General features: G+C 31.2%; 1 protein-coding gene across 4 annotated transcripts in view; it reads left to right on the top strand.

The window, feature by feature from the left end:
• Nucleotides 1-16,544, top strand: part of LOC127701605 (early endosome antigen 1-like) — a 93,895-nt gene that overhangs the window by 38,111 nt on the left and 39,240 nt on the right. For all 4 annotated transcript variants that reach the window (XM_052205594.1, XM_052205586.1, XM_052205577.1 and 1 more), the window contains 2 exons: nt 2,006-2,104; nt 4,536-4,676. In XM_052205594.1, the coding sequence (XP_052061554.1) occupies nt 2,006-2,104; nt 4,536-4,676 (240 nt within the window). The remainder of the gene's footprint in view (nt 1-2,005; nt 2,105-4,535; nt 4,677-16,544) is intronic.

Here is a 16,544-nt window from a genome sequence, read left to right as displayed (position 1 = left end):
TTGGGGTATCTAGTTTAAAAAATGTGTCCAGTGACCCGGCAAACCAACCAAGATGGCCGCCATGGTTAAAAATAGAACATAGGGGTAAAATGTAGATTTTGGCTTATATCTCTGAAACCAAAGCATTTAGAGCAAATCTGAAAGGGTAAAATTGTTTATTAGGTCAAGATCTATCTGCCCTGAAATTTTTAGATGAATCGGACATTCTGTTGTTGGGTTGCTGCCCCTGAATTGGTAATTTTAAGGATTTTGTTTTAATCTTTTACAAAAATCTTCTCCTCTGAAACTCCTGAGAAAATTTTAATTAAACTTGGCCACAATCATCATTGGGGTATCTTGTTTATAGAATGTGTCCGATGACCCCGCCTGCCAACTAAGATGGCGGACATGGCTAAAAATAGAACAGAGGAGTAAAATGCAGTTTTTGGCTTATATCTCTGAAATTAAAGCATTTAGAGCAAACCTGACTGGGGTAAAACTGGTTTAGATCTACATGCTCATGAATTTTCAGACGAATCAGACAACCTATTGTTGGGTTGCTGCCCCTGAATTGGTATTTAAGGAAATTTTGCAGTTTTTGGTTATCATCTTGAATATTATTAAATAGATAGAGATAAACTGTAAGCAGCAATCATGTTCAGCAAAGTGAGATCTATATACAAGTCAACATGACCAAAATTGTCAACTGTCCCCTTAAGGAGTTATTGCTCTTTATAGTCAATTTTTAACAATTTATGTAAATTTTTGTAATCTTTTTACAAAAATCTTCTCCTAAAACTACTGAGACAAATTTAACCAAACTTGGCCGCAATCATCATTGGGGTATCTAGTTTATAAAATGTGTCTGATGACCTTGCCTGCATGGCCGACATGGCTAAAAATAGAACATAGGTGTATAATGCAGTTTTTGGCTTGTATATTTGAAACTTTTAAAGCATTTAAAGCAATCTGACGGCTTAAAATGTTCATCAGGTTGAAACCATCTGCACTGAAATTTTCAGACAGATCTGACAACCCAACATTCATATTTTCCAGCGTTTGTTACAAAAGGTTCATGAGATATTCTTCTGAATGCTTTAACACAAATTTTCGGTATTCTTGATTTGTTATTGATAAATATATTTCTGACGACAAAAAATTTTCATATCATTTATCTATGTTCTTAAAAATAACTTTCATGAATATTTATTGATAAAATAAATATATAACAAGTGATAAGGAATATTATTTTGTACTTGATAATATCTGCATCCTTTACCAGTAATGATTTAGAACAAATATATATAAAAATGTATGTTCATTAGAGAGCAACACAAAATACTTGAAAAGTGTGTTTTAAACTTGAAAACTGAAGATAATAAACTGGTTGAAAGCAGTTAAATCACAAGAAAGATTAGATTTTGATCCACAAAGTTTTCTTTAAAAAATGTTTTATTGTTACATTATTTCATGCATCAATTGTCAACAAAAATATCAGGTGAGCGACACAGGCTCCTTGGAGCCTCTAGTACAACTTTTCTTAGAACTTACTATCAGGATATTTAACAATTTCATAGAAAAAACAACAATCATAAGGCTTATAGCATTGGTAATGCTCATCTCACAATACCTTAGAAATGTATCATGAGAAAGGTTTTCATGTGTTAGCCAGTTTTGTACTTTGTTAGAAAGTTTGGCTGATGGGTTCCAGAATTCTTGATGTTAAACTTTTTACATAACAGGTATAAAGAAATACTGATACTCTAAAGTTCATTTACTTCACTTTTACATAGAATACAAATGTGTGTAGGTTTTCAGAAAAAAGGAAAGGGAGGGGATATAAGGCTATTTGAAAAAAAATGGCAGAAAATACCAAGGGGACATTCAAATTAAGAAAGTCGAAGAATCTGACAATGTCATGGCAAAAAACAAAGATGATAAAAAGACATTTAAATTCACAAAACACTACAAAGAAAATAAAAATCTATATTACCAAACTGAGATCGGTTTTATTTATATTCCATAGGCTCAGGTAGCACACCAACAGGAAGTGACATCATTAAAGAAAGAGACAGAATCTTATCAACAAAAGTCATCATCAACAGAACAACAATTGAACAATCAGGTAAAATAATATTACTTTAATAACAGATAAGGTATCCCTGTCATATGTTCCTGTATCATGTCTGTGATTATAGCTGACTGTATTTTTCTTTCAATATAGATTTTGTAGAATTTATTTTCAGTATGTCCAGGCTCAGAGCAATTTACATTCTGTGTGTTTCCTTGTGAGCTATTATATTGACAATGCAGAGTACAGGTTTAGTACAAAGCAGGGTTTATATTCATATCGCATTAACATGTTCTTATACTGAATACTACTTAAAAAAAAAGGATTACCGCAATGTTGGTATTGTAACTGTACTATTATACAAACACAGTGGTAACCATTTCAGTAGGAATAACAAGAAATGTGGGGTGAACATCAATGATACAGCAACACAACAATACAAGATAAACAAAATAAACAAAATAAACATTTACAGGTTATAATGAACCCATCAACAATGGTCAACCAATCACACAGTTTGAAAAGGGTGAGGGTGTAGGAATACATTCCCCTCTTTTCTGACTCTTTATTGAGTAATTTTAATCTTACTCCTGAGAGCTGCATCTCTAGTGGAATAGAGCAAATACTAGACAAGAAATAAGACTTTTACCTCTTTCACTCCAAGTGAACATGAAACCACCAAAGCAGTCTCATTTTTAGCTCACCTGGCCAAAAGGCTAAGTGAGATTTTCTCATCACTTGGCATCCTTCATCCGTCATCGTCATAAACTATTACAAAATTCTTCTCCTCTGAAACTACTAGGCCAAATGTAATCAAACCGGCGCGGGACGTTTGCGCTTTTTCATAGGACATTTGCGCTTTTTTGAATGGACATTTGCACTTTTACAATATTTGCTTCTTATGACATCCCTCCTATTTTATCCGGGCTTAGGACCGGTAGGTTTGACCTGGCAGAGTTAAAGTCATAATTTTCATTAAGGTTAAAATTTAATAGTCATTTCATAGCACATTCGTGTTTAAAAGTCATTTCATAGCACATCAATTTGAATATAGTTATATATAGCTAAAAGTAAATATTTTAAAGACATAAAGACACGTATAGTCATCACAGGTCAGTTTTCGCTTGATATCTGAAGCTTAGGGAATGAACAAGTATAGCTCTTGTAATCTGTCTTGACTGGTATTTCGCCCACATTTCACTAGTTTCTCTTTCTCAAATCTTGACTGAGGTACCTGTTCATCAATATAACAAATTTTAATGTAATTAACCGACTGTTGTTCAATGATAAGAATCCTTGTGACATATACATTTTTTTCCTTTACTGGTCTATAACTTAAAACTCTATGTTTAAGACTATGTCAATGTGAACTAACTAACCACAAATATAAGTTGAATTTATTTACGTAATGATTACAACTCATTAAAATTACAGGTAGACGACTATAGGTAAAAAGCGCAAATGTCCGGTCAACTTGATACAGGTGTATGAAAATTTAAAGCGCAAATGTTCATAGTGTTTGGAGCGCAACTGTCCTATCGTGTTACAGGTAAAAAAGTGCAAATGTTCATAGTGTTTGGAGCGCAACTGTCCTATCGTGTTACAGGTAAAAAAGCGCAAATGTCCTGTGCCCTATCAAACTTGGCCACAATCATTATTTGGGTTTCTAGTTTAAAAAATGAGTTTGATGATCCCGCCTGCCAACCAAGATGGCCCACATAGCTAACAATAGAAGATAGTGGTAAACTGCAAGTTTTGTCTATCATCTTTAAAACCGCTATGAATAGAGAAAATCTAACAGGGTAAAAATATTGAAAATGTTGAGATCTACCTGCTGTCCATTTACGCCAAAACTGTCAGACGACTTCTTGTAGGAATTGTTGCCATTAAAAGTGAAATTTTATCAATTTTTTTTAATTTTTGTCTATTATTTTGAAAATTATAATAGTAACAAAGAAACTTTTATTAGGAAAAATGATTACAATACAAGATCTACAAATAAGGTAACATGGCTAAAATCTTCAGACGACTCCTTATTGGAGTTATTGCTCTTTAATGACGATTCTTTACCAGTTTTATGCATCTTTGCCTAATATCTCAAAAAACTATAATAGAATGATAGAAACTTTAAAATGAAAAATTGATCAGCAGGACAAGATCTACAAATAAGTCAACATGATCGAAATCATCAGTCGACTGCTTATTGAAGTTAATGCCCTTTCATGATGATTTTTACAAAAAAGTAGCCATTGTTGAAGATGCAGGTGAGCGACACATGCACTTTAGTTTTGTCTTTCCTAAACACAGAAACAAGATAAAGCATTAATAAATATTGAAATAAATGAAGTATTTTTTTGTAAGTGAATCCATTTATATATATTTTAGAAAGAGTTTATGTGACATCTCTAAAATTTACCATTTGTTTTCAGGTCAAACAGTGCTGCTCTTAACTAATTTAAAATATTCATTTATTTTTATTCCTCAGCTGAAAGAAGTCATGGAACAAAAAGAAAATTTAACAATGGAAAAAGAAAAACTACAAACTTTGTCAACAGAATTGCAGAAAAAATTAGCTGAGAGGGAAGAGGAACTCAAATCTACTGTACAGAGCTTACAGACTGAAAAGGTAAATATGTTCTCCTTATGCCCTGCTCAGGATAGTAGAGGGCATTGTGTTTTTTTTGGTCTGTGCATCCATTCTACTTTTAGCAAGTTCAGTATCAGATTTAAAAAAAAAAAGGTTTTAGGGAGTTTACCATTGTGTTGTGGTCACATCATCTTGAAACTAAGCACACATGTTCATTATGATGTGAACTTTTAAAAATATTTTTCAAAGTAGGGTTTTTACTTAAACTTCACAGTTCACTGAACATGGAAATGTGATAATGTTAGTAGGGCATGGTTTCCTGTCCTTTGTATAGATATTCTTGTTCTAGATGTTTTTCCGATAATGCAAAACAAATCGGTGCCAATCAATTTTTTTTTTATACGACCGCAAAAATTAAAAATTTTTTGGTCGTATATTGGTATGACGTTGGCGTCGTCGTCGTCGTCGTCGTCGTCGTTGTCGTCGTCGTCGTCGTCGTCCGGCGTCGTCCGAAGACACATTGGTTTTCGCACTCTAACTTTAGTTTAAGTGAATGGATCTCCATGAAATTTCACCATCAGGTTCAATACCACGAAAGGAAGGTTGGGATTGATTTTGGGGGTTATGGTACCAACAGTTAAGGAATTAGGGGCCAAAAAGGGGCCAAAATAAGCATTTTTGTAACTTTCAGACAATAACTTGTGTGTAAGTGTATGGATCTCTCTGACATTGTACCACAAGGTTCCATATCACAAAGGGAAGGCTGTAATTGATTTTGGGGGTAATTGCCTCAAAATTTTAGGAATTAGGGGCCAAAAAAGGGGCAAAAAACAAGCATTTTTCTAGTTTCATGACAATAACTTGTGTGTAAGTGTTTGGATATTTCTGAAATTGTACTACAAGGTTCCATATCACAAAGGGAAAGCTGGAATTGAGTTTGGAGGTAATTGCCCGAAACGTTTAGGAATTGGGGGCCAAAAAGGGGCCAAAAATAAGCATTTTTCTAGTTTCCAGACAATAACTTGTGTTCAAGTGTATGGATCTCTCTGAAATTGTACTGCAAGGTACCATACCACAAAGGGAAGGCTGGGATTGAGTTTGGGGGTGATGAATCATAAGGGGGTTCAAAAAATTTGGGGGGGGGATTTTTTTTTTTTTTTTTTTTTTTATTCCTTTTTTTTTTCTTTTAAAATTTTCCATTTTAATTTGGTTATTTCTGATTTATATTTAAAAGCAAATAATAATGATATGGTAGGAGATACACACCAAACAGGATGTGTAAATTATTATATAATAAGTATTGTGCAATAGCAAGAAATTTTCAATTGCACAGTATTGCACAATAGCAAGAAATCTTCAATTGCACAGTATTGCGCAATAGCAAGAAATCTTCAATTTAACAGTATTGCACAATAGCAAGAAATATCCAATAGCACAATATTGCGCAATAGCAAGAAATTGTCAATTAAACAGTATTGCGCAATAGCAAGAAATATTCAATTGCACAGTATTGTGCAAAAGAAGATACTTCGTATAAATTGCTTATTTCTTGATCAATTTCAATGGGGTTTTATTCTTGAATTCTTGGGGTTCTTTAATATGCTGAATCTAACCGTGTATTAAGTTTTTGGATTTTGGGCCCCGTTTTTAAATTGGTCCACATTGAGGTCCAAAGGGTCCAAAATTTAACTTTGTTTGATTTCATCAAAAATTGAATTATTGGGGTTCTTTGATATGCCGAATCTAACCGTGTATTTAGATTTTTAATTTTGGGTCCCGTTTTTTAAATTGGTCTACATTAAGGTCCAAAGGGTCCAAAATTAAACTTAGTTTGATTTTAACAAAAATTGAATTCTTAGGGTTCTTAGATATGCTGAATCTAAACATGTGTTTAGATTTTTGATTATGGGCCCAGTTTTCAAGTTGGTCCAAGTTGGGGTCCAAAATTAAACTTTGTTTGATTTCAACAAAAATTGAATATATGGGGTTCTTTGATATGCTGAATCTAAACATGTATTTAGATTTTAGATTTTTGGCCCAGTTTTCAAGTTGGTCCAAATTGGGGTCCAACATTAAACTTTGTTTGATTTCAACAAAAAATGAATATATGGGGTTCTTTGATATGCTGAATCTTACCATGTATTTAGATTTTTTATTTGTGGGCCCGCTATCAAATTGGTTTATATTGAGGTCAAAAGGGTCCAAAATTAAACTTTGTTTGATTTCATCAAAAATTGAATTATTGGGGTTCTGTGATATGCCAAATCTAACCGTGTTTTTAGATTTTTAATTTTGGGTCCCGTTTTTTAAATTTGTCTACATTAAGGTCCAAAGGGTCCAAAATTAAACTTAGTTTGATTTTAACAAAAATTGAATTCTTCGGGTACTTTGATATGCTGAATCTAAACATGTGTTTAGATTTTTGATTATGGGACCAGTTTTCAAGTTTGTCCAAGTTGGGGTCCAAAATTAAACTTTGTTTGATTTCAACAAAAATTGAATATATGGGGTTCTTTGATATGCTGAATCTAACCATGTATTTTGATTTTGGACATTGGACCATAATAGGTAAATTAAAAAAATTGAAGTTCTTAGACCACATTCTTTCTGTGTCAGAAACCTATGCTGTGTCAAATATTTAATCACAATCCAAATTCAGAGCTGTATCAAGCTTGAATGTTGTGTCCATACTTGCCCCAACTGTTCAGGGTTCGACCTCTGCGGTCGTATCAAGCTGCGCCCAGCGAAGCATTTTATTTTAAGTTATGTCCCTTGGAAATATTATTTATATGAAAAATTGCATTTTAAGTGCTCATATGTGTACAATTCTTGACAGATATATATTTGATTCATATCAAAGGTTTATATCAGCGATGTCTCTTACAATTTAGAAAATCAGTGCCGATCAACAATTTTTAAAAGAATTATGTCCCTTGGAAATATTAATTGTATGGAAATTTTTTTTAGTATGATGGTTTATGGATTTTTTTATGTGAAAAAGTAGGGTCAGTTGGTCAGGAAAAAAAAGAAAAAAAATTCTTACAAGACAGAAATATGTATATAAAAATATATATCTTTCAGCTTACTAACAATATTTTTGTTATGCTTTTTTGTCATAATTTCTTAGTTCCAAATATTATTGCTCAGATGTTTAAAACATAAAAGGCATCCCATGGTCATATCCATATAAGTTTGTAAAAGGGGGGAGGGGGGTATGTCTACTGAAAAACAGGAAAATAAAATGGTCATTTTAAGAATGAAAAAAAACAGCAATATGTTGCTTTTTATCAAATTTAAGGAGACATGGTCAATAATCATATTCAAGCACAAAAGCTTGTGAAATAAAAATTGCAATCACGTTGCACGAAAATAACGCTTGACTATCAATGCCTTTAACAAAGTAGAGCCGTCCACCGGAAAGACAAGGATATCAGTTTCATCCTTTGTTAGTTTATCCTGTTTTTTTATATCCAAATGGATGAACATTTTTTTCATTCTATGAAATAAGAAAATTCCCAATTATTTGTGGATATCTTTTTCTTTTAACTTGACTTCTTTCCTGTTTCAAAGGATTCATTTCATCTATGAGATGAAAAATCTTACAGAATTATAACAAAAAATATTGTAATGGGTTTTTAACACAGGTTTCGTTTTGTAAAATAATTGCACCAAAAACATTTCAAGGTCAGTTTTGATTGTCTATTTTTAGAAATGCAAACACTAAGGATTATTTTTAGATATTATTTTTTTTTAAAACACAATGTGTAATCATTTTTAACCGGATTTCTGAAGGAAAAATCCGTTATAGATTTGGGGATGTAACGCAGGCGGGCGGCTGCCAAACAGCTTTTCAAATTTTAATATGTTGTTACTGATGACAAAATGGAGGTCAAGTTCGATATTGAGGATTTTCACTTTCACCATTCAGGAGTTCTGGTTCTTGAAAGATTGAAAAATGGGGTTTCCAGTCGTGTCTGTGCTTTAACTCATGAACCGTTCAACCAAAGCTTTTCAAATTTTAATATTTTGTTACTGATGACAAAATGAAGGTCAAGTTCGATATTGACGATTTTCACTTTCACTGTTCAGGAGTTATGGTTCTTGAAAGATTGAAAAATGGTGTTTCCAGTCGTGTCTGTGCTTTAACTCATGAACCGTTCAACCAAAGCGTTTCAAATTTTAATATGTTGTTACTGATGACAAAATGGAAGTCAAGTTCAATATTGATGATTGTCACTTTTACTGTTCAGGAGTTATGGTCCTTGTGATATTGAAAAATGCCAAGACACAAATAAATATTAAAAAATTTGGTTTGCTGTCACTCTGACAGCCTTGCGTTTAATTTCAGGAAAATGCTGCTAGGCAGATATTTTTATTCATATTCCATGGATAATGTATTTCTTAGGGTCTGCAGGAATGAAAAAGCATGAAATGTTAATTTTTTTTCTTTCTGAAAATTGGAAAAAAAGGGTCAGCGGATCCATAAACCAACAAGTTAAAAAAAATTCTAGCCTTAGAGTTTTCAAATTTTCATTTCTGTAAGATATTAATCAAAAGTTTTTAAAGAACTAAAATTTTTTTTTGAGTTATTGTCATGGGACAGATAAAATGTGTGCATCACTTGGGACAATGGAACTCAGTGCTTTTATTTTTGTTGTGGTGTTGACTGTTTTTTGTTGAACTCTCTTGAACCTCTTGGTAGCTTTTCTCTCTTTTTTTAAGTAATTGGATATTTTGGATTGATTGATCAAGATTTTTCACATTTAAATGTTTTTATACAATATATATTAAATGAGAAAAAAAAGTTTTCCAAAGATATGAAGTCCAGAACAAGTCTGAAAAATTAATTTATAATCTCTAATCAGTTTCACTGGTTCTTCAGATGTAATAGTCTCTTATCAGCTTCACTGGTTCTTCAGATGTTATAGTCTCTAACCAGCTTTACTGGTACTTTTAAGATGTAATAGTCTCTAATTAGCTTCACTGGTTATTCAGATGTAACAGTCTGTAACCAGCTTCTGGGGTTCTTCAGATGTAATAGTCTCTAACCAGCTTCACTGGTTTTTCAGATATAATAGTTTCTTACCAGCTTTTTCAGTTCTTCAGATGTAGTAACTTCTGAGCGACTTGACTTACACTCTCTGACCAACTTTATTTATTGAAATTTATAATGATGTTAATCCATAAATGTTGTTATTGGAATTAACACTTCTGCTTTTTATAATGTTAGTCTATTTTATCCATTAATAATGACTTACGCATGAATAGCATCATTCATTTTTTCCCAGAAAATTGCATTGCCCATTATGTTGTTTGGGTATTGAATATATGATTGTTTCTGAATGTGTTCATACAAAATTAATGGCAACTCTCTTGCTGACAGTTTTTCATAGAAGACAAGTAGGAGGACATTTTTTCCATTCCTTGAATGAATACTTTCCATTAATGCCATGTTAAACTCAAACATACAGAACTCGGACTTGAGAAAAGATCTGGTTATGATACAGATTGTTTTTCGACTGGTTTGTATTGCATTGATCACATTGTTTATTATATCGTGACCAGGAATGAAATCCCTCTCATGAATACACAACTTCAAGTTTCTGTTTTGTTCTAGATTTTGGATACAGCTGTCTGTAATGAATATTCGATTTTCATCTGCGTAAGATATGAATGCGTCGTAAGTGTATTCATTCTCATCTACTTCTCTGGTCTTGTTAGACATATATTTCATTTTTGCTGTATAGTAGAGATAATGGAGTTTCCATCTTTGTCTATACATCAAAACTGCTAAGGAAACTAGTATTGCTGCTATTACACCAAAGACAATCAATGACAAGCTAAAAATCCATGTAGAATCATGCTGTGCTTTTATGCAGTCTTGTTCCAGAAAAGGTATTACTTTTGCAAATGAATTTGCTTTTGATATGGTTCCATTTTTATAAGTACATTGATATTTAGAGTATTTGATAAAGTGTTGAGAAATTTGCATCATCCACTTAAAAAATGCAACTGTGTAGCATGTGCATTCCAGTGGGTTGTTAAGAAGATAAATTTTTGTATTGTTGTTTTTCTGAAGCAGTTCATCAATTTTTTTCCTTGATTGTTCATTTAAGAATTTTATTTTGTTGTTTGCGAGATTCAAAATTCTTAATTTCTCTAAATGAGAAAGATCAAAACTGATGTTTGAAATAAAATTAAAACTTAGGTCAATGTGTTTTAAGTAAGGTTGACCTTTGAATATTTGTGTATTAAGCTTATATATTGAATTATGTGATAGACATATGTTTTCAAGTTTACTTGTTTGTGTTGTCGTGTAATTATTGTTTGCTAGGTAATTTCCGAGTTTGTTATGTTTTAAGTTTAGTGATACAACAGAATTAAGTTCAAGTGTTGTCCAAGAAAAATTATTGCTGGTCAAATTTAGAATTTGAAGAAGTGGTGGTGCTTTAATGACTGGTTGTGAACGAACACAATTTAAATTCAAGCCATACACTTTTGATAAGCGTAGTTGACGAATAGAGGTTGCACTTAAAACTGTGTATAAAAGTTCACTGATGCAATCAGGATACCAGTTTGGGGTAAAATGCAAATTTTGCAGTATAAGAATTTCAATTGATGTTCGTGACAGTTCAGAAATCAATCCGAAAATTTGTGTAAGCATGTATATTTTTTGGAAAAAATTAATTTGTAAAAATTTTAAAATTTTGGGTATCGAAAATTCCAAATATGGTCTAAAATTATATATTGGGAAGTGAAAGATGTATAAATGTGTTAAATTAGGTATATTTATAAATGTGTGAGATCTGTTTATGTAGCTGTATTCAGATGTGTCAAATGAATAGTGTTCCATATTTAAATGGACTGAACGAAGGTTAAGAAGTTTAGAATATTCTTTTTCAAAAAGGGATATGTTTGGTACAAAACTGTTTATGTCCAATGCTAAACTTTCAAGCTTTGATAGATGTTCTATTGTTTTAGCTGGAAAAACTTGAGATCCCCTTTTATTATTATTTTGCACTAAAAGCATTTCAAGTGATTTCATCGACTGAAAGCTTCTTAATGGAAATGTCCTGGAATTATATATCAGATGGTTATTGTTGAGTTTAAGTTTCTTCAGCTTCCGAAGTCCATTAAATGATCTTTTTTTTATGAAATGTAGATTATTATAGGATAAATCTAATACTTTAAGATTCCTCATATATTTAAACACTTTGTTTGGTATGAAATAAAGATAGTTGTATTGTAAGTTAAGATGATCAGTGTTTGTTGGTAATTTTGGAATTCTAAACAAGATCTTCTCAGAACAATCCACATGTAGCTCTCCTTTGAGATTTTGTTTTGTACATGAGAATTGACTTGATTCAGCCATATTAACATGGAATGAATAACTGCTGTACACAAATAACACAAGTATGAAGTTGTGAAATATAGTCTGTTCCATGATGTTTTGACAAATTCTTATCAGAAATTTATGAGTATGATATAGCATGTTCCTTTCTAGTAAGACAAACTCTTATCTCTAAAAGAAACTAGTAAAATAGATATGTTCCATGATGTCCTATGTAAATCTTTTTTTTTAAGAGATGCAAGTAAAAATAGATAGCATGTGTTCCTTAATGGTCTGCCAAACTCTGACCTGTAAAAGAAACAATTGATATAGAGAATGCAAATGACAATACAGTAAATATCTTTGTCCAAAAGAGAACTCTCACTTTCTCACTTAGAGTAATTAAATATGTAATTGTAATACTTATAATTAATCACAAATTTAAAAGTAATGCTTGGACTTTTTTAAATCATAAGGTAAAATATTGAAATATTGAAAACAGGAAATCTATCTTTATATCATAATCAGATAACTGTTTGTGTTTGTCGTCATTATCTAAGTCTGATTTTAATTTATCAATTTTTACCCTCATACTCAATTACAGCTCTACTATAAAAGCATGCAAAGCAAACCTTTGATCAACTTGCTTGCTATGTTTGTTTGGATGTTTGTAAACAAAAGGTAGGTAGTCTGTTTCAGTCTGTTTACTATATAATGGAATTTGATTGGACAATAAACATTAACTTCATTGCATGTCAATTTTTATTGTCCAATCAAATCCCAGTATATATAAAACTGACTGGAGCTTCACCTACCTATTGTTTGCAAACATCCAAGCAAACATAGCAAGCAAGTTGATCAAAGGTTTGCTTTGCATGCTTTTATAGAAGAGATGTAATCAATAGCATAGGTTCAGATTATCTGATTGTTCTATTTATAGTTAACCTTATCTACTTACTGATTAATCAGTCTCACTTGCGGACAAACTTGTTCCCATACCAGTAGTGTATTAAACAAACCATTACTAGGAAATATGAAATAGTAACTTTTGGTCTTTTATAACTTCAATTATATATGATTTAGTAAAGACTGATGCAACATTCTTTTACAACTATCAACATTTTTGAATGTTTATAAAACAAATATACACTTAAAGGCCATCCCTTTTTGTCTATAGAAAAAAAAAGTATCCAAGAATATTCTTTTTTGGTTGAAATATTAGTTTAAAATAGTAATGGAAAGTACTCTTTGAAAAGAAACCCACACAAAGTCCTCTTACATAATTCCCTATAAAAAGAAGAAAAAAAGTACCCTTTGCAACAAAATCTTCTACAAACTCTTTTTAAATTTTCTAAATGAGTCTTTTTTAACTTACCATGGAAGAATATTATAGATGAATATTTATAGTTTTAGAGCCAAAAAAGGATAGCATCTTATAGAAAATGACATATATATGTAAACATTTTATCAATAAGACTCATTAAGAAAATATGCATCTTGCACTGTATGAACGCAGAATCAATTAATGGTTCAATTTACTCTGAATCTATTTCACACAAGAGTCCTTTTCAAATAGTTTTTTATTCTTTATACTCAAATTCACAGTTTCACAGCTCCATTTATGTACTTTAAGATTCTTACAATAAAATGACATTTTCAATAAAAATAAATAATAGACTAAAGACAACAGAAAACCACAATTTTGAAAATTTTGGTCAAAATTTGAGTATTCATCCCAAAAATGTATGAGAAGGACATTTTCAACTGAAACAACAATGTGTTGGAAGTTTAAGTTTTTATTATTTTTTCCGGATAGAAATTAATTTTGATTTTGGTTTGAGATATCTATTGATGAAATATTGTACAAAAACATGTAAAATTCGCAATATCATATCAAAATGGCTTCAACAGCACCTAATAGCGCTGGATAACATTTTCAACATACCAAAATACAAAAATTGTTGACAAATGTTTCAAGTACATTTGTATATGATATAGACTCTATAATATTTGAATTCAAGTAGGCTTTGACAACTTTAATGTTTGACCCTGCAAGTCAATCAAATGCAGGGGATTTATTCAACCAAATACATATATATATTTCAAAGACACTCTTAACCAAGACCAAAATCATATATTTGGAATATTAATTCTTATATTGTGTTTCAGATTAAAATTAATTCATTTTTAGTTAAATTTGTCTTTCCATGCCAAAATCTACACAAAAATAGAATGCAAAAAGTATTTTCTATTGAGTCAGATAATTTACTTCAAAATTGAATCTGCCAGTGATTATTGATCAGAGAATCCTTTTTATTAGGATTATTGTGAAACTTATTCATTATAGTATGGACTGTTACTATTTAATTGTTTACATTTCCAGCAGGTAAAAATACAACAACAAAAAATAAAGTAAAATCTGTTCTCTACAGGGGAAAATTAGAATAAGGAAAAATTTGTTAAGATTGATAATATAAGTATGCTTAATTAAAATAAAACACTGAAAATTTATTCAACTGTACATTTTTTTAGATTTTTTATTAATTTATTTATTATTATATATTAATAAAGTTATATAAACACAATGTAATTGTTTACTTTCCAATTTTACAAATTGATATGCATTACTGCTGTACATGTTATAAGTAATACAATCATGCTGAGTGTTTGTCCGCAACATCTGGGTTTTCAGAGATAAGAATATCTATAAAATCTGCATCTCATTAGATAACGTGTAACATAGGGGAATCTGATCCTATGCTATTATCGGTTATTACATCAGAAGTAATTTAAAACATAAACAAAAATAATCTACATGAAAAATGAGATAATTCCAAAACTATAACATAACAAATGTTATGGTTGTCTTCCTCATCTGTGCCCCAATACTTTGGGATATATATTTTTAGTAAACACCCATTATATGCATACAGATTTTAACATAAGAATCCATGGTTTTGATGTCAAACATTAAGAATGACTACAAGGACAAAAAATGCCAATTCATACATTATGTGCTTATTTTTTTTTTGCCAGGTGGTGTGTATAGATTTATTTTAATAATTGTCCTATACGTTTTAATAAAACACTAAATGACTGGGTATGAGGGAATAGCCAGTTTGTTGTGCCTTCCAAAAACAACTCTTGCCCTCTGTTTTGACTCAAGCTATAGTTTGCATCACAGGGACAACACACATGCTTTTCCCCTCATATCCAGTCAACAGGTGTATATAGTTTTTACTATTTACCTGCCTTATATTGTTAAATATGTGGCAGGACTGATCAATTAGTGCTTACATCCAAAGCTCAGCATTGCTGTGTAATTGTTTCCATTGATACACATGATTGACCTTGAATATTAGGGACATATTTTTACAGGCATGGTTAATGTATTCTCCATGTGCATAAAAAAGGGATTTCCAATGGTATCTGTTCTTTGAAATTGTCAGTTGATAGAAGTACTCATGGTGCTCACTTTCAAACACACAAACATTACAGAAATATTAAAAAAAATATTTATGGAGGCTGTTATTTATACATCTTCGCAGATGCTATCTTATTGGTATGTTGCAAAACAAAAGCGACATTTATGAAACAAATGTGGGGTAAAAGGAGAAAAAAATAATCAAAACAAAATTAAAAGGTCTTTTCTCAGAAGGGTTGAACGACCTTATAATCAGAATAAATTCAAGAGGTCTTTCCACAAAAGCAGGAAAGACCATATTAAAATATATGTCAACTAGGATAAAGTCTTATCCAAGTTAAATGTTTCGAAATTCTCAACTTTTTCCATTTGAATCTTAAACTTGAAAAGAAAAATTCATAAATAAGTAAATATTTAACAAACATAAAATTTAATTCTAATTGAGCTATATAAATACCTTATTCACCAAGTATAAACTTTAAGCCAAGTTGAGTTTCAAATTCATGATTCCTTTTTTTACAAAGATAAATGGAAATCCAAAGTTGATAGTAAATTTTCAATAAGTAAAAAATTTATAGTCTATTTCAAATTTGTAAATTATATATACTACTCCAAAAAAGTTTACCAACACAACTTCTGACTGAAAAAAACTAAAATAAAATCTTGATTTATCTTTCAAGTTTATGTTTTCTGAATCTACAGTCATTTGTGAATTCAAGAGTACTAAATTTATGATGGTCAAATTTCAGACATCTACACTGATTGATTGATTGATTGACTGATTTTTATACGACCGCAATATACGGGGTGGTATATTGCTATCACGTCGTCGTTGTCCGAAAACATTTGGTTTAGGGCAATAACTTTAGTTTAAGTGTATGGATCTCTATGAAATTTAAGCAAAAGGTTCAATACAACAAGAGGAAGGTTGGGATTGTTTTTGGGGGTGATGGTCCCAACCGTTCAGGAATAAGGGGCCAAAAAGGGGCCCAAAATAAACATTTTTCTAGTTTCAGGACAATAACTTGTGTATAAGTATTTTGATTGCTCTAAAATTGTACCACAAGGTTCAGTACCACAAGTAGAAGGTTGGGATTCATTTTGGGGGTAATTGCCAAAACCGTTCAGGAATAAGGACCAAAAAGGGTCTAAA

Source organism: Mytilus californianus, unplaced genomic scaffold (genome assembly GCF_021869535.1).
Source record: "Mytilus californianus isolate M0D057914Y unplaced genomic scaffold, xbMytCali1.0.p SCAF_1, whole genome shotgun sequence".
NCBI classification, from domain to species: domain Eukaryota; kingdom Metazoa; phylum Mollusca; class Bivalvia; order Mytilida; family Mytilidae; genus Mytilus; species Mytilus californianus.
This window is presented reverse-complemented; position numbering and strand designations above follow the sequence as displayed.